The sequence below is a fragment of the Scyliorhinus torazame genome, chromosome 19, assembly GCF_047496885.1.
Source record: "Scyliorhinus torazame isolate Kashiwa2021f chromosome 19, sScyTor2.1, whole genome shotgun sequence".
Taxonomy (NCBI): Eukaryota; Metazoa; Chordata; class Chondrichthyes; order Carcharhiniformes; family Scyliorhinidae; genus Scyliorhinus; species Scyliorhinus torazame.
The window spans coordinates 61640325-61665181 of NC_092725.1; the positions used below are offsets into that span (position 1 = coordinate 61640325).

Here is a 24857-nt window from a genome sequence, read left to right on the forward strand (position 1 = left end):
ATCCTTTTTAACAATATGGTTGGCAAACATGGCAAGAGAATTTAACAATTTGAGTTACTTCTATGCATCTGCATGGATGTTCCAGGATGTCACTGCTGTAGTTCCTCCGGGTAGTGTCCTAGTCATTCCCACCTGAAATTCTCAACCAAGCCACACATCACCCTCATTTGGAACGATATTGCCATTCCTTCACCGTCACTGGGTCAAAATCCTGGAATTCCGTTCCTAACATCAGCGAAGTACAACATGGCACCAGCCGTGCACGGACCCAACCTGCCAGATAGTTCCCTCCTGGAACCCCCCTCGTCACCCCCGGACCACCCCCCACCAGTCCCCCCAACCCCGGCCGAAGCCCGGCCCGCGGAACGGTTCCCCCACTGACTGTGGTGGCGCTGGACACTGCCCTCAGCCGCCACGCGAGGTCCCCAAAAACTGTGAGCACACGTGTCCCAAGCCGTCGTGAAGTTGGCCCATCGGGGCCAGAGCATCGGGGGAGGGCCTCAGGTGCTGTCCTGAGACCGTCCCAATGGCGTGCGATGTACTCATCGATGACACCGTTTTTGAGGGGTCGGAGATTCCGAAAAAAGGCTCCGCCTCCGACTTTGGCGTCAAAACGGATTCTCCGGCCAATCGGCGAATGCGATTTTGGTGTTGGCAATCGGGCTATCTGGCCCTATGTGTTGACGCCAGGGCAGGATTAATGAACTTCCACGACAGCAAAACTGGCACCGAACCTGGACCGATTCAGTGGCAGTGGAGGGGCTAGCACCAGGGCCATGTGGAACACAATCGATTCCAATGAGAAACAATGCAGGGTGCGATTGCCACTCGGGAAGTTGACAAGCTGCAGCTGTATATACACATTACAATCCCCACGCACACTCATCCCAGCTAACACGGTGGCACTGTTTTCGGTGGAGCGCACCCATCCTCTGATAGGTCGGCTGGGGCCAGAGGGTCCTAGGGGAGTTCCCGAGGGGTGGACCTATACCACCCGTGGCCCTAAGTTCACAGTGGGCTGTCAGAGGCATGCGCAGCTGCATGGCTGCCTTTCTGGCTGGGCCAATGGTGTTTCGTGCCCGTCCACCCAGCCCCCACAGCCCACCTCCTGGCCACCCGCTACTCCCCCGGCTCTGGCAGAAGCACCCCCACAGCCAGCAGCACAACTGTCAGAAAACTATAGTGACGTTGGACAATTTCCGTATCCCCTCTCTCTCCCTCAGTAGCCATGATGCCGGTTTTACGACCGCGCCGTTGGGAACTCAGCCCATCGGAGGCAGAGAATCGCGGAGGCCCCAGCGAATACCGGGTCAGGCCCACTAAGATATACGATGGGTGTTTACTGTACGTGCTGTCCGGACCACATTGGCGCCGCTGCCGAGGTGACGGAGAATTGCGATTTGGTGTCAAATCGGAGACTGCCACGGTTTTGGCGTCAGAACCTATTCTCCGCCCAATATTGTTTCCCGATTTTGGTATCGGCAAACAGAGAATCCCGCCCACTATTTTTCCTGCACAGCATTTAACAGGCAAGAGTTAAACACTCATATTTGAGATCTCTCTAGTTTAGCCCTCACTAACTTTGCATACATATGTACTATAGCTGAGCTCACACACCAGTAGTTACGAGGTCAGCCATTTAGTGGCTAAATCCCCTGATTATGAAGACTGCCTGTTCAATCTCCTGTGCATCAATCGCAACCAAAGTCGTACAGTCACTACAACCGGCCTCAGCACTCTTCATGTTAGGAGATGAAAATTAGTCAGGGTTTCCAGCTCCTCATTACTGTTGTTTCAACAAAATACAGCTTGTGTGGCTATTTCTGGTCTCAAACTCGCATACCTGTGACCTGTGCACATTGACTGTAGCATAGTTTCCCTGTGCAATCCATCCTGATGCTTCTGATATCTTCAGCCCAGTCCCACTTAAGTTAATGCTAAATTGTCCCTGAAAAGCATCAATACAATAAGAATGTATCAGTGTAATGAGAATTTCACTAAATCAGCTGCTAATCAAACTTAACAATAAAACTTTTAATCCTTTACTTAAAAATCGCCCAACAGTTTTAGCGTTCCTCAAAGGCATTTTATTCAGAATATTGTGTCCCAAACAATTGTAATTCTTAAGAAGTATTTTCTTTGTTAGAAATCCATCTTCTAAATCAGAATTTACTGTCGCGAGCCATGCAGAGGAATTAATTCACAGCAAACCTCTGATCCAGGCCTGCATAATGTTTTTCTCCTGTCTTGGAATATTGGAATCTCATCATAAGTCAGAGAAATTTTCGGGAGAAGTAAGTTACATTTTTATTGGTCCTTCATTGCAGAATTCTTAACTTCCACACTAATTCTGAATCAATGGATTTTTGCATTTGGGACTTCACAGCCTTGTTGAATCTCCCTCCCGGCGATTAGTTTTCAAAATGTAACGATTCCTAGCAGAACATAGTGTCTGCGCTCGCTTTCTAGAAGGACTATCCAATATGAACCATTTCCCATTTCAATGTCTCTTTTGTAAAGATGGGCCAGAGGTGGCACAGTGGTAGCACTGCTGCCTTACAGCGCCAGGTTCGATTTCAGCCTTGGGTGGCTGTGTGGAGTTTCCTCCGGTTTCCTCCCACCTTCCAAAGATGTGCAGGTTAGGTGGATTGGCCATGTTAAATTGCCCCTTAGGGTCCAAAAAAGATGTGATGGTTTAGTGGGTTTACAGGGATAGGGTGGGGCAGTGGGCCTAGGTGAGGTGGTCTTTCAGAGGGTTAGTGCAGACTCGATGGGCCGAAAGGCCTCTGTATGAATGGCACTGTAGGGATTCTATGGAGTCAAAATGTTTATTAATTCTCTTTTAAAGGTTGCTATAGATTCTAATGGGGAAAAGAATAATATATAAATATAAATTGGCATTGACCTGGGAATTCTACATTTAGAACACTTGTTTGCATCTCTTATCCACGTGCAAATGTTCATTTATTCAGTGACACTGAATTGCAACTAGACATAACAAACATTACTTGCCATGTCAAGCTGGCATTTAGTTCTGTAATTTCCAGAACACAAAGAATTAGTTTGGATCTGCTTTTAACTTAGTTTTGCCTTTACAAGAGGAATAGAAAGTGGCTCGTCTAGGCTTTTTCCCTCAACCCAAAGCAGATCTAAATTGAATTCAGTTCATTTTTAAAGGCAATCTGAGCACAGTAGGAAGGAGCATTCATAAAAATTTGGATTTCAGATTTTTAATCATAGACGAAACCTTGAATTCCAGACAATCAGATTCAGGGAAGAACCTCTCCTTGAACCACCAGCTCAGCCAGACTCACGATGTGGGTTTCCTCCCACAGTCCAAAGGTTGCGGCTTAGCTGGATTAGCCACGACAAAATTGTCCCTTAGTGTCCAAAGATGTACACATTAGGTGGGGTTACGGGGATAGGATGGGGGACTGGTAGATAGGGTGCTCTTTCAGAGGGTCGATGCAGACTCGATGGACCTCGATGGCCTCTTTCGGCACTGTAGGGATTTTATGTTTTTTTAACTATGGTTAAACTAGCACAGCCAAAGGTCATATTCTCAATCAACCATGAGAATGTGATAGTTGCAATTGGAAATAACTTGCTGTTTGCTATCTGAAGCCTCCTCTCCAGCTAACACCTATCATAGTGGCTGAAACCCTGTAAACTGGGATTGTGCAAGCAGAAAAGTAACAGAAATTGTGACAACTATCATTTTGTATACAAATTATTGTGATCCACTTCCTTTGTTTTTAAACAAAAGACCACAATATCTTTTTTTTAAATTTAGAGTACCCAATTTATTTTTTCCAATTAAGGGGCAATTTAGCGTGGCAAATCCACCTAGCCTGCACATCTTTGGGTTGTGGGGGCGAAACCCACACAAATACAGGGAGAATGTGCAAACTCCACACGGACAGTGACCCAGAGCCGGGATCGAACCTGAGACCTCGGCCCCATGAGGCAGCAAGGCTAACCCACTGAGCCACCGTGCTGCCTAAGACCACAATATCTAAACCAAATGATCGGAACTAGACAGAAATTCCTGTGTCTTTATTTTGGTTCAGTTCAAAAACAAACAACTCAAAACAAAGCTAAACTACTGATGCTAAACTACTGATGCCAATGCTATGTTTGACCTACTGGTCTGAATTAATCTTGCAACTGGCCCATGGATTCCCTCTACACTTCCACTTTGAAAATGTGGCATCTGACAGCCTAAATTTATCCGAGGAGAGAGCTCCACATATCTGCTGCTCAGCCAGCATGCTGTTGATTACAATGGAAACCATTATCTGCAGGTAAGCAGGGTTTGAAAGAGTTTGTCTCACACTGGGGTTAGCCTTTATGCAGGGGCGGGCAGGCATAAATAATGCTTTTCACTTGTGGACACTGAACATGCGGTGGATTATGTGAATGTACCTCCCAGCAATTAAGTACCATGAAAAAAAAAAGCAAGTCAAACAATGGATATGGCGGTGAGACAGGGGCCTTAACAATGCACATGAGAGAGATCAGAAAGTTCTACATGGTTATGATATGCCCAAAATAAAAATCCTACATCAGAGAGGAAGAAACGTGTAATGTGCACAAATCGGCCCGACATCACTTAATCACGGATCTAATGTAAATAAGTCGGATAGAACACAAAAACAAACTCATTTGCCCTTTTCGTTCATCATTCTTGTTCAACCTGGAAAGGCACTAAAATGGAGCTACAATTCGTCAGATTCTTGTTTCTGATGCCCAGATCTGGTATCATGGGCAACTCATTTGATTCTGGAGGGTGCTAAGGTGGCGCAATGGTTAGCACTGCTGCCTCACGGCACCGAGGATCCGGATTCGACCTCAGCCCTGAGTCACTGCCCATGTGGAGTTTACACCTTCTCTCCGTGTCTGCGTGGGTCTCACCCCCACAAACCTAAAGATGTGCAGGGTAGGTGGATCGGCCACACTAAATTGCCCCTTAATTGGAGAAAAAAAAAACCATTCGATTTGGTGAGCGGGATTGTTAAAGAGTTTTTTTGTTATTTCATGAAATGATAATCCAGACAACAGGGAAAGGTGAGTAGCTACTTCATTGTTACATAGAACAATGGAATAATTGCACAGTCCTCAAATTCATTTTGTACTATCGGGGTGTACTTTTGTTTCTACAATCAGAGTAGAAAGTTACAAAACATAAGCTGCCGTTCATGGCAGTATGACATTGGGCTGCTAACCTTGTCAATCGCTCTTAGATAAACCAAACCGTCAAAAAGTAGCATCTGAAATACTGGCATATCAAATAAACTGGTGTTATTCCAAACATGTACAGCACATTTGCACATATTTTTTCAGTAAGAACTTTCTGCTCCCTAAAGATGTTAGTTGACTTTAACTTGGGGAGAACGTTTGGTCACTGAGCTATTTGTGTAAATGGGACACATGATTTTCTGTGACAAGATGCAATGAGAAATGTTCAGAACACCATAACTGGTACCTAACAAACCCAGCATTCAATTGAGAGATTAGGGCGTTCTCAGAGGCACCTATGTGTGAAGTGAGGGTATTTGCGACTGCCTGGGAAAACACTCAAACAGCCAGTTTCTCAGGAGTTTGCAGCTGAGAATCTCAGGGTCAAATCTAATAGTATTAACAGCGATGGTTTATTTATCCCATTTAGAATCAAAGTGACCGTACTTTCACGTTTGGAAAAAAAATCCCACCGACGATGACAAAATGAGAGGGTGCGTGAATGCTAGGTTTTGTAATGTTCCTGAGACGTTTCATTACATAAAAGGTGCTATGTAAGTCGTTGATGAATTTGCAATCAGCTACTTTATACAAATGAATGCCAAATGCTATTGTTTTCCGATAACATCAAACAAAACTGATACCACATAATCTACCGGAAGAGTCAGCAGTTCGAGAGAAAAGGGCAAATAAACATTTTTACAAAAAATGATATTTTTCTGCAAAACTGCAGTCATTTGGCAACCTGGCCATTATCGTGATGCTGGGAGCTCCACTGAACTGGCAAAAATGACACTTTATGCTGCGGGGTGTTTACTTGGTGACCTGACATTAGCCTGAACACACCATTAGGTCATCCCCCCCGTAGGCAGTAAACTACCAATCTCAAAAAAACCTGCCATTCATTAGAGGCCCCAACGGGTGTCTTGCCATTCTCATTACAAAGTTAAAGAACAACTCTGTCAACCCTCCTTTCGTTATCTGTTTCATCATGTAAACAGTATTGTTAGTTGTGCATCCAGGGGATCATCAGAGTTTGTGGCCTGTGGCATCCGTGTGCACCAGTCCTGCTGAGAACAGTCTCTACATGTTGTGTGGGCTGCAAAATCTGGAAGTGGATTATTGTGTTCCACATATAAAGATTAGGGTATATTAGCTATCAGTGAAGAGTGAATCAGCAGTAAAATGTTACCGCATTATTTCCTACATACATTCGCTTCCAGCATTAAGTGCTGAAGTTTCATTTACATTCTGAAAGCGTTTGGTACAAAACCTATTTCTGCATGGAATGTATAGGTCTAACTGTGCAAAAATTTAATCTTTTTTTAATTATAAATTTAAATACCAAATTAATTTTTTCCAATTAAGGGGCAATTCAGCATGGTCAATTCACCTACTCTACACATCTTTGGGTTGTGGGGGCTAAACCCACGCAAACACGGGGAGAATGTGGAAACTCCACATGGACAGTGACCCAGAGCCGGGATCGAACCTAGGACCTTGGTGCCGTGAGGCAGCAGGGCTAACCCACTGCGCCACCGTGCTGCCCTTGTGCAAAAATATAATGAATCAAAAACACATTTGCTTGTAAACTTCATCTTTCACTCCATCGGATATCTAAAATGAACCATTACAAATATTTATTTTTCAGCTTCAGCCAGGGGAATCTGGGTTAAAATAATCTGAATTGAGATGAGGTGCACTTGCTAAAAGTGGGTCACACCTAAGTATGGGACACCCCTCTCCTCCCCGTCCAAAAGAAATGTGATGAGCTCTTGGTGTTTGTGAGGAAATAATAAATAAAAACAGATGATACTGTGCAAATCTGTGACCGCCTTTCTCTTTTGCAAATGCATACTCAGTCCTATGATTGAGCACTTTTTAAACTGGAAAAGTAAACGGTTTATAAATTCCATTCAAATAGATGATTTCTTACCTGGGGACACTTGGCAGCACTGTAACAATCTCCTGCTGTTGCAAATGGCACTGCCCTCCCATGTACTGTCTGAGCAAAATGTAAGTCTGTAACTGGAAAAATTGAGATGTCGGAAACATAGCCCACAATACATGCACTGTTTTCGATTTCTGCTTTAAGAGTAATGATGGCTTGATAGATATGAGGATGTGTTGCCTGCCATGATATCAGAAAAAGAGTTGGACTTATTCTTCCTAATTCCCCCAGACCCCACTTCAGCCCCCCCCGCCCCCCATCAGTACCCAATGGTGCATTTTCCCCTGGCACCATGACACTGACACCCTGGCAGTGACATCTTAGCCTAGCATGATGACCCCGAGTAGGGTCAAGGGGGTGATCCCAAAACTCCCGTGCTCCTCTGCCAGGCTGCAAGGGGGGGGTCTTCCATGGATTCTGGGGGTTGAGTAAGCTCGCGTTGTGGGTAAGGGGTGGAGCCCAGGACCCTCCCTGGGATGGGGGTCCAGGGTCTGGACTGTCGCTTCCAGCCCCGGGAAGCCTGAAGATCACTATTGGCATGGTGATCTCAGGAAACCCTATGTTAAAATGCTTCGTTGTGGTCTGATCTGCTTAAACACTGAAGTGGCCTTCTCACTCTGACCTGCTCTGCCTGATAGATGGAGAGCAGATTGGACAGTTCATTGAAGATTCAAGCCAAAAATATTTTTCCTTTCCTCACAACTGCTCCCTCAGACCACTCATTTTAAAACTGCTGCATTTTGCTGCGTTCTGAGAAAGCCCATTACACTTCAAAAGGCTCAAATACCCTGAGATCCTTTGAAACGGTAAGCATTCATTCAATTTCACAGAGCAGTAGCTTACACTAGCCTTTGATTGACAGCTTAATACTTTCACTTCAGGCTTGAATGGATCTGAAGTACCCCTTGATTCTCAGCGCAATGTTTTTAAACATTCTTGTTATGATTGACAACTCCGGACCACATCCATGCCGTTAAGTTGTTTCACTTCCTCTTTTCTAACCTCAGGAAGCACTTAGCACTGTTGAGTTAGTCGGGAGCTGTCAATATAACAAGAATGCTTATAAGCATTGTGGTTAGTTGGTAATGAGGGTATGAGGAGCCATGGGGGTGGATGAGGGCATGAAGCGGTACAGGTTGGCATTGTTGGGGAATGGGGAGTGTGTGAGGGGGGGGGGGGGGGGAGGGGGATGGGTTAGTGAGAAGGTCTGAAGGGTGAGGTCAGTTTTTTGTTTTTTGCTTTTAAAAAACAATCTTTGACAAAGTGTTGTTGTACCAGCACAGGCCTCCTGTCAAGCCCACCTCCACGCCCGGCAGACTCCGTGCTCATTCCGGCATCACCCTACTCCCAGAGAAGCCTGTCACCCGGAATGGAAGTTCCAACTTCTGGGGCACCAAGTCTGGTTTGCGGAGCTGGGAAATATTCTGACTCTCTGCTCACAAACCGGGGACAAAAATCCGGGCCAAGGATTTTTTCTATTTTCCTCTCCAAATTTGCTGCAACCATAACATTATATGCCATCTGTTGTCATTACCAATAACCACTTCATCTCTCTTTATCAATTCAATCTAAAAATCCATTATGCAAAATAGTGGCAACAAAAATAACAAAGTAGATTGACTTATTGGAAATATATCTATTATATTTCACAAAGCCCTGCATAAAATGGAACTAGGATAAACTTAAAATCTGCAGTTATTGATTACCATGTGATTGATCACTGGCTGTCTATTGCGCCCTTTACGATTTTAACAACGAACCCATTATGTCCCTTGATTTGTGCAATGCAGAATATTATCCAGCCCTGAACAAGATAAGGAAAGAACTTACTGATAATCTGCATTGTGTTGATATCGAAGCGTATTCTGTGAAACACAGTGTACCCAGCAGCGAGATAGTCATTTTTACAAGCACAGTCTTTTCTTCTGTTTCCATTATAAGGGCATTCGTAAGGGTTTTGCAGCCTAGACAAAAACAATATTTTGTAGAAATTCCAATCCGAACAATACCGCTCTAATCAATGTCTATTACATAAGTCCTTGATGCGTCCCCTCATCTTCCTCTCTGCAATAATTTTTAATATTTACTTTACCCCCCTCCCTGGGTACTGTCCTTAGGATCTTGAGCCAACTCTTTCCAATTCTCTACAAACACTGCTCTTATGTAAAGGTGTTTTGTGCTGTTGTTATCCAACTTCATTTTCCTATCCTTCCTATGGGATGATGCTCTTCCTCCCACAATGGCTGACGTCACATTAAGGCTTGGGCAGTGGATGAAAATAATTACATGGGATATCGAAGTTTATCTACAAGACATTTGGGAACATCTGCTGCTTAGGCTGAGACTTTAGGGCAAGAGCTGCTTTCCTATTGCATTGAGATGTTGTTAAAATAGGTTTTAAACCAGTGCTCTTGATCTTATATGTAAACTGTTGACTTTTCCAACCTGCAGAGCTTAGCTTTCTAAGTTTGAACTGCTGTCCCCTGAACTCACGCATAAAAATTTTCCACTGCTTAAGATGAAGTTCGGGGGCAGCACGGTGGCACAGTGGTAGCACTGCAGTCTCACAACGCCAAGGTCCCAGGTTCGATCCCGGCTCTGGGTCACTGTCCGTGTGGAGTTTGCACATTCTCCCCATGTTTGTGTGGGTTTCGCCCCCACAACCCAAAGATGTGCAAGGTAGGTGGATTGAACACGCTAAATTGCCCCTTAATTAGAAAAAATGAATTGGGTACTCTAAATTTTTTTTTTTTTAAAAGATGAAGTTCGGGACCCTCATGGACAACCCCCAAAGTGACAGACTGCAACGGCATACGACGATGGTTGTCCAGGAGCTCAGGCGTTTCGACACTGACATCACCACAATAAGTGAGGCCCGGCAGGCATGGGAAGACTGAAGGGAAAAGATGGAGCTTTCACCTAGTTCTGGAAAGGTAAACCAGAAGAAGATCGTCACCTCCAGTGGGTTGGCTTTGCCATTAAAAATAAACCAGTTGGCCATTCAGAAACTCCCCTTGAGAGACATATGGACACCGCAAGGCCCTTCAGCTCATCCTAGCCCAGGACTAGCGTGCTACAGTCCTCAGTGTGTACACCCCAACACAGGAAGCTACAGTTGAGTCCAAAGAACACTTTCACTTCAACCTCGAACAATCCTTGGCCGGAGTCACAGGCGACAAATTGATCCTCCTTGGTGGCTTCAATGCTAGAGTTGAAAAGGGCACAGATCTCTGGGGAGTTGTAATCAGCAGAGAAAGCGTGGGGTAATCCAACGCCAACTGTACCCTGCACAAAATGTTGCGAATACAGCCTTATCATAACCGACCCATTATTCCACCAGAGTGTAAAGTACAAGGCTCCATGTCAACAACCTTGCTCCAAACACTGGCACCTGCTTGACCACAAAGACGTTCGTATTACCTGTGCCATGACAGGAGGCATTGCTGCTGGATGGACCACTGCCTAATCCACTCTATGATCAACATCAATGTAGCCCCGAAGCAGTGACAGCAACAGGAACAATGCCACAGGAAATCAACGCTGAGGCACTCAAAGACCCAGATGAGAGAGTCCTATTCAGCCAGCACCTCACTGCCAACCTGATGACTACCAGTGACCCAGAGACACAGAGTGTCCACCGATCCTTGTCTGCCCTCAAGGCCTCCATAATCAGTACTTGTGAAGAGATGCTTGGTCACTCGACTAAGGAACACCAAGACTCGTTTGATGAGAATGACCAGGAGATGATAAGTCACAAATGCAAGGCTTTCCTGAACCTGAAACAGCAACTCAATTCCAGAGCAAGAAAGTAGCTCTGCAGACGTCTGAAGGCTGAGGTCATATAACTTAAAGAAACCTATGACCTAAAGAATAGATGGTGGGTGGCGAAAGAGCGGGAGATCCAGCAGTTAACCAATAACCATGATGTGTGAGGTTTACTTAGCACAGTCAAGACTACCTATGGCCCAAACACCCAAGACCCCACCCCCCCTGCTGGCCAAGAATGGAGAGCTGCTCATCAAGAACAGCAAGACAGTCAGCGCCTGCCGGAAGGAGCACTTCGAAGACTTCCTCAACAGAGATTCTGTCTTCAACTCGCGTGTTCTCAATTCTACCTCGCAGCATGCTACCCACCACCAATTCGGCAGAACCCTAATACGGCACAAGATGGATAAGGCCATCTGACAGTGAAAGGACGATAAGACATCAGAGGCAGATGCCAGAAAAGCACTAAAACATGGCGGAGAAGCACTACATGACCTCATTTCCCTTCTCTGGAAAGAGGAGATCATGTCAGGAGATCTCAGAAACAACATATCCTGACCATCTTTAAAAAAGGTGGCAGGTCTGACAGTAGGTACAGAGGCATTTCCCTGCTGTCAGCCACAGGAAGGCCATCACAAGATTCCTCCACACTCGCCTTCTCCTTGTGGCTGAAAAGCTCCTCCCAAAATTGCAATACGGATGTTTCCCACGAAGGGGCACAGCGGACGTGATCTTCACGCATGGCAACTACAAGAGAAATGCAGGGACCAGCACCAACCCTACCCTTGTACGTGGGCTTCTTTGACCTCACAAATGCCTTTGACACTGTCAAATCATGAGGGATTATGAAACATTCTTCTGCCCCCAAAGGTTTGTCTCCATCCTCTGCCTGCTCCACAATGACATGCAAGCCATGATCCTGCCCAACAGGTCCACCACAGACCTAATTCAAGTTCGGACTGGGGTCAAGCAACCAATGCGCTTTCACGATCTTCCTTGCTACAAATCTCCATCTCACCCTCAGCAAGTTCTTCCGCTGGAGTGGAGCTAAACAACCGATCAAGCGGGAATCTGTTCAAGCTACGCCACCGGTTGGCCAGATCCAAAGTCACAGAGGTCTACAGCACAGAAAAGGCCCATTGCCCCATGGCATCTGCACCGGTCATAAACAACCACCTATTCTAATCCCATTTTCCAGCAATTGGCCTACAGCCTTCCATGCCCTGGCATCTCAAGTGCACATCTAAATATCTCTTGAATGTTTTGAGGGTCTCTGCCTCCACTACCCTTTCAGGCAATGAGTTACAAACTCCTACAATCTTATGGGTGAAAAAGATTTCCTCACATCCCCATCTAAACATCCTGCACCTTGCCTTAAATCTATGTACCCTGGTGATTTGATCATAGGTTGTCCTATTGTCTGTCATTGAACAACAGTATGCAGATGCTGTTTGCTTCTTGGGGCCGAGCTCCAAGATATCATCAGCACCTTCACCCAGGGGTACATGAGCAGGGCCTGACACTAAACATCCGTAACCTGCCCCCTCCTCACGGCACTGCCCCGGTTATCAGAATCCATGATGAGGCCTTGTACAATGTGGTCTACCTTCCAACTTGGGAGCCTATTGTCAACAAGGGCAGACATCAACAACAAGGTTCAGCATCTCCTTCAGTGTGTCAGCGCAGCCTTCACTCACCCGAGAAAGAGAGTGTTTGAAGACCAGGATCACAGACCCAGCACCAAGTTTGTGGTCTACAAAGTGGAGCCAGCCCTCCTATGTGGCTCAGAGACATGGATTATGTACAGCAGGCACCTCAGGACTCTGGAGAATTACCATCAGCGCTGCCTCCGCAAGATCTTGTAAATCTGACGCACCACCGTCAGTGTTCTCACTCAGGTCAGCGTCCCCAGCATCGAAGCATTGGCCAGGCTCGATCAACTCCGCTGGACTGGACACATCATCCGTATGCCCGACACGAGACTCCTGAAACAGGAGTTTAGACCTGACAAGCAAGACCCAGGAGGCCAGAGGAAACTCTTCAAGGACACCCTCAAAGACATCTTGAAAAAGTGCAACATCCCCACTGACACCTGGGAATCCCTGGCCTGAGAGTGCTTAAAGTGGATTAAAAGCATCCAGGAAGGAGCTGAACACCTGGAGTTTCATCACTGAGAGAAAGCTGAAGCCAAACGCCGACAGTGAAAGGGGCACCCCACCCACTCACCCACCCACGCCACCAACCACCGTCTGCCCCACCTGTGACAGAGACTGTAGTTCTCTTGGGCATTGGATTCCTCAGTCACCTGAAAACTCACTTTTAGTGTGGAAGTAAGACATCCTGGACTCCGAGGGACAGCCTACGAAGAGAAGACTTCCTGAAAATGTGAATCTGCTAAATGAGGCGACACTGAACGGATCGATCCCATTTGAAGGTTGCTCCAGGGAAGGCTTTGCAAAATGATGCTATTGCTGTGCCGTGGAGCTAATCTGACAGCGGGAGAAAATACTTCCAACTGGGGAGATGCATATTAACATTATTGGGCCAAATATCTGCATGTGTTGTGGAAAGGAAGCCTTGACTGCTGGGTGTCACTGTGAGAAAGTTACTGGTGTCTTGTCCACAAGTTTCTAACCTACCCCAGGTGTAGAAGCAATACATAGTGAACTGATAACCGTCTGTGAATTTATAACTGTTCTGTGAATTGATAACTGTCCTTGAGCTGATAACTGTTCCATCAGTCAGGTTTTGTGCTCTTAGAAGTTTGCTTAACTTACAAGTGAATTAAGGAAAAATTCAAACCTCCTTACAGAATGCTGAGCGAGTGGCATTCGCCGAGTGCAATTGAATGATGGAAAAAACTCTCATTTACGATCAAAAATACAGCAGAAACCTTTCATTTTTAACTAATTGGAATAGCACTCTCGCCTTTGGAATCGGAAAGTAGTTGGTTCAAACTCCAGAGTCTGTAGAACATGATCTAGGCTGAGATTTACTGTGAAGGAAATGCTGTCTTTGCAGGGAGACTTTCAAATGTTAAATGGATGCCAAGTGTGGTTTGTCTGGGCGGGTGCAATAGATACCATAGCATTATCTTTTTTTTAAAAACTGGACTCTATGCAATATATATCCCTCAACAAAACAGGTTATTTTATTTCACTTGCAATTTGTGGGATCTTGTTGTGTGAAAGCAACCACATTTATCTGTGAAAGAAAAATGACTGCACTTCAAAAAGTAATGAATTGCCTGCAAGACATTGGGGGGAGTCCTGAATATCTGAGCGGTGGAGACATTAGCGCAAGTTTTTTCTTTTTAAATGGAAAAATGTCCGAAACTGTAATTCTTACGCGAGCAAGACTCAATGAATAAGGCGGCTATTTAATATTCTGCCAGCAAATGACTTACCTGTATCCGTAGACTTCGGAGTAGTTGTCTGCCTCCCCACTGGATAAAGTTACATACTCCCTGGGATAATCAGAATGCATTCCTGCGCAATATATCTGCAAACCAAAGTATCAATATAATGATGCAACACTTACGTTTCTGAGCAAACAGAATGCAGTATGGGAGCACAGTACCTGGATCACTTTGCCTTCAATTTTGAGCAGGTACTCCCCATCCGTTTGCACTTCTTTTGTCTTCTGGATATCACTGCAACTTGCTGAAACATCACCTTTAAAACATCGAAGGTTATATGTAGCATATCATCCATGGGGTAAGCTATATGGTCCCATGTTGGGCTCAGCCCAGTGGGAATACTCAGCCTCTTCAGTTAGCAGGTTGTGAGTTCAGGCCTCGCACCAACACAGTTGTAAATACACCACCAGACGTGCAGTGGATCACACCAGACATTTAACCGTGTGCCCTCCGAGGTAGAAACAAAAGATTTTTTGACACGATTGGAAGATCAGCAATGGCCATCACCCTAGTGTCCTGGCCAATTTTATACCTCATTCAAAATTACTAACAACAGATTGTCTGGTCATTGCCTAACTGCTGACTGTGGAATCACCTGTGTGCAAATTAGCAACAATGCTTTCCTGCAGGACAAAAGTGAACTTTGCCCCTCACACTCTCTCTCCCCTTACCCACTCTGTCCCTCACACTCTCCCCTTGCCCACTCGGTCCCTCACTCTCTCCCTTTGCCCACTCTGTCCCTCACACTCTCCCCTTGCCCACTCCGTCCCTCACTCTCTCCCCTTGCCCACTCTGTCCCTCACACTCTCCCCTTGCCCACTCTGTCCCTCACACTCTCCCCTTGCCCACGCTGTCCCTCACACTCTCCCCTTGCCCACTCTGTCCCTCACACTCTCCCCTTGCCCACTCTGTCCCTCACACTCTCCCCTTGCCCACTCTGTCCCTCACACTCTCCCCTTGCCCACTCTGTCCCTCACACTCTCCCCTTGCCCACTCTGTCCCTCACACTCTCCCCTTGCCCACTCTGTCCCTCACACTCTCCCCTTGCCCACTCTGTCCCTCACTCTCTCCCCTTGCCCACTCTATCCCTCGCCCACTCTGTCCCTCACACTCTCCCCTTGCCCACTCTGTCCCTCACACTCCCCTTGCCCACTCTGTCCCTCACTCTCTCCCCTTGCCCACTCTGTCCCTCACTCTCTCCCCTTGCCCACTCTGTCCCGCACACTCTCCCCTTGCCCACTCTGTCCCTCACACTCTCCCCTTGCCCACTCTGTCCCTCACTCTCTCCCCTTGCCCACTCTGTCCCTCACTCTCTCCCCTTGCCCACTCTGTCCCTCACTCTCTCCCCTTGCCCACTCTGTCCCTCACACTCTCCCCTTGCCCACTCTGTCCCTCACACTCTCCCCTTGCCCACTCTGTCCCTCACACTCTCCCCTTGCCCACTCTGTCCCTCACACTCCCCTTGCCCACTCTGTCCCGCACACTCTCCCCTTGCCCACTCTGTCCCTCACACTCTCCCCTTGCCCACTCTATCCCTCACCCACTCTGTCCTTCACATTCTCTCCTTGCCCACTCTATCCCTCGCCCACTCTGTCCCTCACTCTCTCCCCTTGCCCACTCTGTCCCTCACTCTCTCCCCTTGCCCACTCTGTCCCTCACTCTCTCCCCTTGCCCACTCTGTCCCGCACACTCTCCCCTTGCCCACTCTGTCCCTCACACTCTCCCCTTGCCCACTCTATCCCTCACCCACTCTGTCCTTCACATTCTCTCCTTGCCCACTCTATCCCTCGCCCACTCTGTCCCTCACTCTCTCCCCTTGCCCACTCTGTCCCTCACTCTCTCCCCTTGCCCACTCTGTCCCTCACTCTCTCCCCTTGCCCACTCTGTCCCGCACACTCTCCCCTTGCCCACTCTGTCCCTCACACTCTCCCCTTGCCCACTCAGTCCCTCACACTCTCCCTCGCCCACTCTGTCCCTCACTCTCTCCCCTTGCCCACTCTGTCCCTCACTCTCTTCCCTTGCCCACTCTGTCCCTCACTCTCTCCACTTGCCCACTCTGTCCCTCACACTCTCCCCTTGCCCAATCTGTGTCTCACTCTCTACCCTTGCCCACTCTGTCCCTCACCCTCTCCCCTTACCCACTTTGTCCCACACACACTCCCTTGCCCACTCTGTCCCTCACTCTCTCCCCTTGCCCATTCTGCCCCTCACTCTCTCCCCTTGCCCACTCAGTGCCACATTCTTTCCCCTTGCCCACTCAATCCTTCACTCTCCTCTTGCCCACTCCGTCCCTCACACTTTCCCCTTGTCCACTCCATCCCTCATTCTCTCCCCTTTCCCACCATCCCTCATTCTCTCCCCTTGCCCACTGTCCTTCACACTCTCCCCTTGCCCACTCAGTGCCACATTCTTTCCCCTTGCCCACTCCGTCCTTCACTCTCCTTTTGCCCACTCTGTCCCTCACAATCTGTCCCTCACACTCTCCCCTTACCCACTCTGTCCCTCACACTCTCCCCTTGCCCACTCTGTCCCTCACACTCTCCCCTTGCCCACTCTGTCCCTCACACTCTCCCCTTGTCCACTCCATCCCTCACACTCTCCCCTTGCCCACTCCATCCCTCACACTCTCCCCTTGCCCACTCCATCCCTCACTCTTTCCTCTTGTCCACTCTCTCCCTCATTCTCTCCCCTTGCCCACTCTGTCCTTCACACTCTCCCCTTGCCCACTCAGTGCCACATTCTTTCCCCTTGCCCACTCCATCCTTCACTCTCCTCCTGCCCACTCCGTCCCTCACACTTTCCCTCTCTCTCTCCCCTGACCACTCTGTCCCCTTGCCACTCAGTCCCTTACTCTCTCCCCTTGCCCACTCCATCCCTCACTCTCTGCCCTTGCCCATTCTCTCCATCACTCTCTCCCCTTGCCCACTCTGTTTCTCTCTTTTGGGTGACTTCCAAATATTTCTATGACCATCAACTTTATCCCTGACTCTTTCAGAAATATTTCCCATTCAAAGTCAAGTCACCATTTACTTTTCTGGGTAATTTCTGTGCAGTTTGCTGTATGTGTTTTACTCTGTGTTGGGTTTAAATTTTTCTCCAAGTGATTCTTCTAACTGGATAACTCCACTTTGTCACAAATGTGCATCCACACTGAGCAGGTCCCTGGAATATTTGATTAAACAATCCGAGTGTTGTGACCAAATGGCCAGTCAGGGCATTGAAATGCTAACCAATCAGGGCAGCAGAAAATCTCCCCCACACCGATCAAGTCCAGAAAAGAAGAATTCTCCACTGGTGTTTGTCAGCCTGGCCTCAGCGAGATTTGGGACGTACCTGAATATCAGGGCCAATCGCTAAACACATTCTTCTTGGCCTACTGCCAGAGGTCACTGCTTCTCCTGTATGCAGAGCTGCCAGTCTCCAATTGGCCAGCAGCTCCACGAGGCAGGACATCCTCCTGGAGAGGGGCAGAAGTCAGGCCTCATGATAACTAAAGGGCTGTCGCCCCAAAAAACTAAAGTGGTGCGAGCCGCTTGTGGTAGTATGTATTAGGGGTCATGTGGGACTGGAAGCCCTAATGTCATTGGCTGACAGATCCCGGGTCCTGGTTGGACGTTGACCTCTAGCTCCGCCCTGAAGGCGGAGTATAAGAAGCCGGAGTCCTCCCCCGCAGGCCAGTCTACTATCGAGCTGCGGGGGAACAGACACGCTTAATAAAGCTTCATCGACTTCACTCTATTCGTCTCTCGGAGTCTTTGTGCGCCACAATTTATTAAGCGTGCCTAAAAAGGACTATGGAGCTCAGGATCATCCCGGAATGCCTGAGGATCAGCCCCCACGCAGTGAACGCGGCAGCAGCCTTCAAGCACTGGCAGACTTGTTTCGAGGCCTACCTCAGAACGGCCACCGGCTGGGTCACAGAAGACCAAAAACTACAGGTCCTGCACTCGAGGTTAAGCACGGAGATTTTCTCCCTCATCGAAGACGCGGAGGATTTCCAGACGGCGTTCGCAGCACTGAAAAGTCTCTATGTCCGCCCAGTTAACCAAATCTACCCTCGCTACCAGCTCGCGACGAGACGGCAAAGTCCCGGAGAATCGATTGACGAATTCTACGCCGCGCTGCTGATTTTGGGACGAGCCTGCAGCTGCCCTTCGGTGAACGCAAATGAACACACGGACATGTTAATGCGCGATGCTTTTGTGGCAGGTATGAACTCCTCCCAAATCCGCCAAAGACTTCTAGAAAAAGAGTCGCTAGGACTCTCAGAGGCACGGGCCCTAGCAGCCTCCCTAGACGTGGCCGCGCGGAATACCCACGCCTACGGCCCCGACCGCGCGGCAGCCCATTGGGCTCCGTACGTACCCGTCGCGACAAACCCACCCCCCCCCCCCGGACACCCCACAGGCTTGCGCGGCCCAAACGCCAAGTCGCACCGGGGGCGCCCGCTGCTATTTCTGCGGCCAGGCGAAACACCCCCGGCAGCGCTGCCCGGCCCGCGCAGCAATCTGCAAGAGCTGCGGGAAAAAGGGCCATTTCGCGGTTGTGTGCCGGTCACGCGAGGTCGCCGCTGTCCCGGGAGAACAGGGAGCCCTGCACGCCGCTTACGCTCCCCAACCCCCCCAGCGCCCCATGTACGACCCGCAGGCGCAGCCACTCTGGGTCCCGACCACCGCGGTCCCGGGAGAACAGGGAGCCCTGTACGCCGCTTACGCTCCCCAACCCCCCGTCCCCGTCCCCACGTATGACCCGCCGGCGCTACCAATTTGGGTCCCGACCACAGCTGTCCCCAGAGATGAGGGAGCCCCGCGCGGTCCTAACGCTCCCCAACCCCCCCAGCGCCCCATGTGCGACCAGCAGACGCCGCCATTTTGGGTCCCGGCCACCACAAGGGGAGGAAGGGCGCCTCCATCTTGGACCACCCCAGACCTGTACGACGCATGGGGGCGGCCATTTTGTCCACCCCCGCCGCCATCTTGTGACCCCCCAGCCATGTGCGATGTATGGGGGCAGCCATTTTGTTCATCCCCGACGCCATCTTGGACGGCAACAACGGACCCCAGTGTCGACGGCTCCACGGGGTTCGAGGAAGACGCTCCACTACTACAACCACGTCTCGCTTCAATAACGCTCGATCAAGCTCGGCCCCGGACACTCCAGACGACGACGACAACAGTGCTAATAAACGGGCACGAGACACCATGCCTAGTCGACTCCGGGAGCACGGAGAGCTTTATCCACCCCAACACGGTAAGACGCTGTTCCTTGACCACCTATCCCAGCGCACAAAAGATTTCCCTAGCTGCAGGATCCCACTCCGTACAGAGGGAGTTCAAAAACTACAAACTACACGTCCTTCCCCAACTCTGCGCCCCCACATTACTGGGATTAGATTTCCAGTGCAATCTACAGAGCCTTATGTTCAAATTCGGCGGCCCAATACCCCCACTCACTATCTGTGGCCTCGCAACCCTCAAGGTGCAACCCCCGTCCTTGTTTGCGAACCTCACCCCGGATTGCAAACCCGTCGCCACTAGGAGCAGACGGTACAGCGCCCAGGACCGGACCTTCATTCGGTCCGAAGTCCAGCGACTACTAAAGGAGGGCATAATCCAGGCCAGCAATAGTCCCTGGAGAGCACAGGTGGTAGTAGTGAAGACAGGGGAGAAACAAAGGATGGTTATAGACTATAGCCAGACCATCAACAGGTACACACAACTAGACGCGTACCCTCTCCCCCGCATATCCGATATGGTCAATCGGATTGCCCAATATAAAGTCTTCTCCACCGTGGACCTCAAGTCCGCCTACCATCAGCTCCCCATCCGCCCAAGTGACCGCAAGTACACAGCCTTCGAGGCAGACGGGCGCTTATACCATTTCCTAAGGGTCCCATTTGGCGTCACAAACGGGGTCTCGGTCTTCCAACGGGAGATGGACCGAATGGTTGATCAACATGGGTTGCGGGCCACGTTCCCGTATCTCGACAATGTAACCATCTGCGGCCACGACCAGCAGGACCACGACGCCAACCTCCAAAAATTCCTCCAGACCGCCAAAGCCTTGAACCTCACGTACAACGAGGACAAGTGCGTTTTTAGGACCAACCGGCTAGCCATTCTGGGCTACGTAGTGCGCAATGGGATAATAGGCCCCGACCCCGAACATATGCGCGCCCTCATGGAATTCCCCCTCCCGCACTGCCCAAAAGCCCTGAAACGCTGCCTGGGGTTCTTTTCATACTACGCCCAGTGGGTCCCCCAGTACGCAGACAAGGCCCGCCCCCTAATACAGACCACGACCTTCCCTCTGTCGACAGAGGCTTGCCAGGCCTTCAGCCGCATCAAAGCGGATATCGCAAAGGCCACGATGCGCGCCATCGACGAGTCCCTCCCCTTCCAGGTCGAGAGCGACGCCTCCGACATAGCTCTAGCGGCCACCCTTAACCAAGCGGGCAGACCCGTGGCCTTTTTCTCCCGAACCCTCCACGCTTCAGAAATCCACCACTCCTCAGTGGAAAAGGAAGCCCAAGCCATAGTGGAAGCTGTGCGACATTGGAGGCATTACCTGGCCGGCAGGAGATTCACTCTCCTCACCGACCAACGGTCGGTAGCCTTCATGTTCGATAATGCACTGCAGGGCAAACTCAAAAACGACAAGATCTTAAGGTGGAGGATCGAGCTCTCCACCTTCAACTACGAGATCTTGTATCGTCCCGGAAAGCTGAACGAGCCGTCCGATGCCCTATCGGGCGGCACATGTACCAGCGCACAAATTAACCGCCTCCAAACCCTCCACGAGGACCTCTGCCACCCGGGGGTCACTCGGTTTTTCCACTTTATCAAGTCCCGCAACCTCCCATACTCTTTAGAGGAGGTCCGTACAGTCACAAGGGACTGCCACATCTGCGCAGAATGCAAACCGCATTTTTTCAGGCCGGATGGTGCGCACCTGATTAAGGCTTCCCGCCCCTTTGAACGCCTTAGTCTGGATTTCAAAGGGCCCCTCCCCTCTACCGACCGTAACACATACTTCCTTAATGTGGTGGACGAGTACTCCCGCTTCCCATTCGCCATCCCCTGCTCTGACATGACCGCGGCCACAGTCATTAAAGCCCTGAACACCATCTTCACACTGTTCGGTTGCCCCGCATACGTCCACAGCGACAGGGGGTCCTCTTTCATGAGTGACGAGCTGCGCCAGTTCCTGCTCAGCAAGGGCATAGCCTCAAGCAGGACGACCAGCTACAACCCCCGGGGGAACGGGCAAGTAGCGAGGGAGAACGGCACGGTCTGGAAGACCGTCCTACTGGCCCTACGGTCCAGGGACCTCCCAGTTTCACGGTGGCAGGAGGTCCTCCCGGAAGCTCTCCACTCCATCCGGTCGCTATTGTGTACGAGCACTAATCAAACGCCTCATGAGCGTCTCCTTGTCTTCCCTAGGAAGTCCTCCTCTGGAACGTCGCTGCCGACCTGGCTGGCGGCCCCAGGACCCATCTTGCTCCGAAAGCATGTGCGGGCACACAAGACGGACCCGTTGGTCGAAAGGGTTCACCTCCTCCACGCGAACCCGCAGTACGCTTACGTGGAGTACCCCGACGGCCGACAGGACACGGTCTCCCTGCGTAATCTGGCGCCCGCCGGCAACACACACACCCCCCCGACACCATTCACCCAACCCCCCCCTTCCTGCCACCGCCGCACCCCGCGACCGCCCCCTTCCCAGGAGGATCGGTTCCCCTCCCCTCAGGCCCGACCAAGAATAAAGCCCAAGCTGAAACCGTAAGTCCCCCGGAGACGACAACATCGGAACAAGCACCACCACCACCACCGGGGCCGAGGCGATCGACACGGACGACCAGACCGCCCGACCGACTCGTGGCGTCGATCTAAATCAATATATGGACTTTTCACAAGAACATTTTGCTTTTTCTCCCGATACCTTCTGTAAATAGTTGAAACAGGACAAAATTGTACATACTGTATTACCATATGAATGTTTTTCCTCCCAGGACCAGCCCTGTAAACCCTTACCACCATGCGAAGCATCACCCCGCCGGGTTCAATTTTGACAAGGGGTGAATGTGGTAGTATGTATTAGGGGTCATGTGGGACTGGAAGCCCTAATGTCATTGGCTGACAGATCCCGGGTCCTGGTTGGCCGTTGACCTCTAGCTCCGCCCTGAAGGCGGAGTATAAGAAGCCGGAGTCCTCCCCCGCAGGCCATTCTACTATCGAGCTGCGGGGGAACAGACACGCTTAATAAAGCCTCATCGACTTCACTCTATTCGTCTCTCGGAGTCTTTGTGCGCCACACCGCTTAAATGGAATATTGTTATATTGACCCAAATCCACTGGCCTCCAGATCGTCGGAGACCCGACACATGACACGAGAGAAGTCCTGACACGCTGATCTCTATGGGAATTGTCCGAGAAATGTCAACATCCAAAAAGCAATTCCCCTTCTACCGGGACCTTCCACAAATGTCTCTGACTCCGAGTTAGAATTGGAGACTTCAGACAGTTCTAATTTACTTACCTGAATAGTTATCCAGGAAATGTTAGTCAAATAAAATTGAGTTTAACTCCTGGGTAACTACAGAACTGACCATCCCTGATGTCCCCCCCCCTCTCCTCACCCCAACTCCCTTCTGAACCCCAGATTATCCTCCCAGAATCCTGACTAACCCCTCCCCCCCGCTCCTCCCCCCCCCCCGATATCCCCCAACTAGCTTTCCAATCATCCCGAGCTGACTACCCCCCCTGACTATGCTCTCATGCTGCCAACCCACTATCCACCCAACCAGACTGACAGCTCCTCACCTATCCGAATAATCCCCCACCCACTTACCCACCTCACCCATCTGCCACCTCAACCATCTGACCCACCGACCGACGTACCTCACACCAACCAACCCATTCGCTAACATTCATGCCGGATCTTTAGACTTACCACACAGAATCTAGTGCTGTAAAAAGGGGACCATGTCCTGTCTTCTCCCCGCTTTACAGAGCTGCAACACAGCTCTCAGGGGGAACCTTGCACTCCACATTTCTGGTAAAGCCGGGTTTGGTGGACCCCGCCAGACACGAGGAGCAGCGTCGAGGCGGTGGAAGTTTTGAGTGGAGGGACAGTCTGGCGATTGCCACTTCTCGGGTATTCGGGCCATTATCACCGAAGAGCCAGCAACTAATTGTTTTGTGAATAAATTTCCTGGAGTACCACGTTCACTACAGTCTGTGGCGAGTAAAAATGGGTTGGTCCATCGGACTACCAGCCACATAATAATAATAATTGTTATTAGTATTCAGGTACATTAAGGGAGAATTTGGATTGTCCAATTCACCTAATTGGACAACCCAATTAGGATTGGGATGTGTGGGAGAAAACCGGAACATTCGGAGGAAACCCACAGATCCGGGGAGAAAGTGCATACTCCACACAGACAGTGACGCAAGCCGGGAATCGAACCTGGGTCCTTGGCGCCGTGAAGCAACAGTGCTACCATGCCGCCCATTTGGAGAGATGCAGGAGATACACTTGAATAAGATCCAGCATATTCAGTCTGAAGTATGATTATTTCTAACTTTTGAGAACAAAAATATATAAACACAGCCCGATGCGTTATCAAAGTTAAATTAGTAAAAATAATGAACAGTAAAAGAGGACAAAAGCAGGCGTGAGGGCCAATTTTAAAATTGGTCCCATCAAGCGAGGAGACTTGCTCGGAGGGAGTGGTTGCTTGGCAAATCGTGGAGCCTGATTTTCGAGTTGCATTTTTGACTGCCATTTCTTGGGGAATGGTTTCAGCATCACAACGTGTGAACTAAAATCACTGGAGCCTGGAATTCCCTCACATTGTCAGCTGCCGAGTTAACAGTATTGAGGGGCTGCAGCTTGGCAGCACTTCCATGAGCTCATCCTGATACTTCAGTCTGCCCGACTCCATGTGAATTGAATCAGTTTGCCCAAGAGGGAACACTGACATTCTCTTGAAGAACTGAAGTGGGGGCAGTTGGCTCTTAGTTGGGAGGGAGTGCGACGGGTTGACTCCTCTCTTTGTCAATCCCCTGGCAGCGAGTTGTGGAAAAAAAAAATCCAATCGTTTTCCGCTGTGCGGTCTTTTTATACAATAAGGTTTCGGGTGGTATTGCTCGAAAGTTTTTCACCACAACACGGAGGGGAAGGAGGACTTAAATTCTCTGATGGGGTGACACACAGATGATTACTGATGAAATTGTATGTACAATTATGTTCATTACATACTTTTCGTTTAAAAGCACTTTGAAATCAGATTACTTACAAACATTGTTGAAGCATGGGGTCTGAAATTGTGGCTTCTGGTTTGAAAGGCACAGTTCACTAAGGTGACTGTCATCAGTCAGGCATTGCACATTTCTCTCCATTATCCCAACACCACAGGTCACTGAGCACTGAAATAAGTGGATAACTATCTTAGTGAGGAATAAAAACAAGTGATTTATG

At 49.4% G+C, this 24857-nt stretch overlaps 1 protein-coding gene across 3 annotated transcripts in view; it reads right to left on the reverse strand.

The window, feature by feature from the left end:
• The window catches only part of LOC140396161 (A disintegrin and metalloproteinase with thrombospondin motifs 20), a 529969-nt gene that overhangs the window by 6602 nt on the left and 498510 nt on the right, over positions 1–24857 (reverse strand). For 2 of the 3 annotated variants that reach the window (XM_072484408.1, XM_072484410.1), the window contains 6 exons: positions 24676–24805; positions 14534–14628; positions 14361–14455; positions 9020–9153; positions 7175–7266; positions 1844–1948 (listed from right to left, as the gene is read on the reverse strand). In XM_072484408.1, coding sequence (XP_072340509.1) covers positions 1844–1948; positions 7175–7266; positions 9020–9153; positions 14361–14455; positions 14534–14628; positions 24676–24805 — 651 coding nt within the window. The remainder of the gene's footprint in view (positions 1–1843; positions 1949–7174; positions 7267–9019; positions 9154–14360; positions 14456–14533; positions 14629–24675; positions 24806–24857) is intronic. The other variant, XM_072484409.1, reaches the window with a different exon arrangement.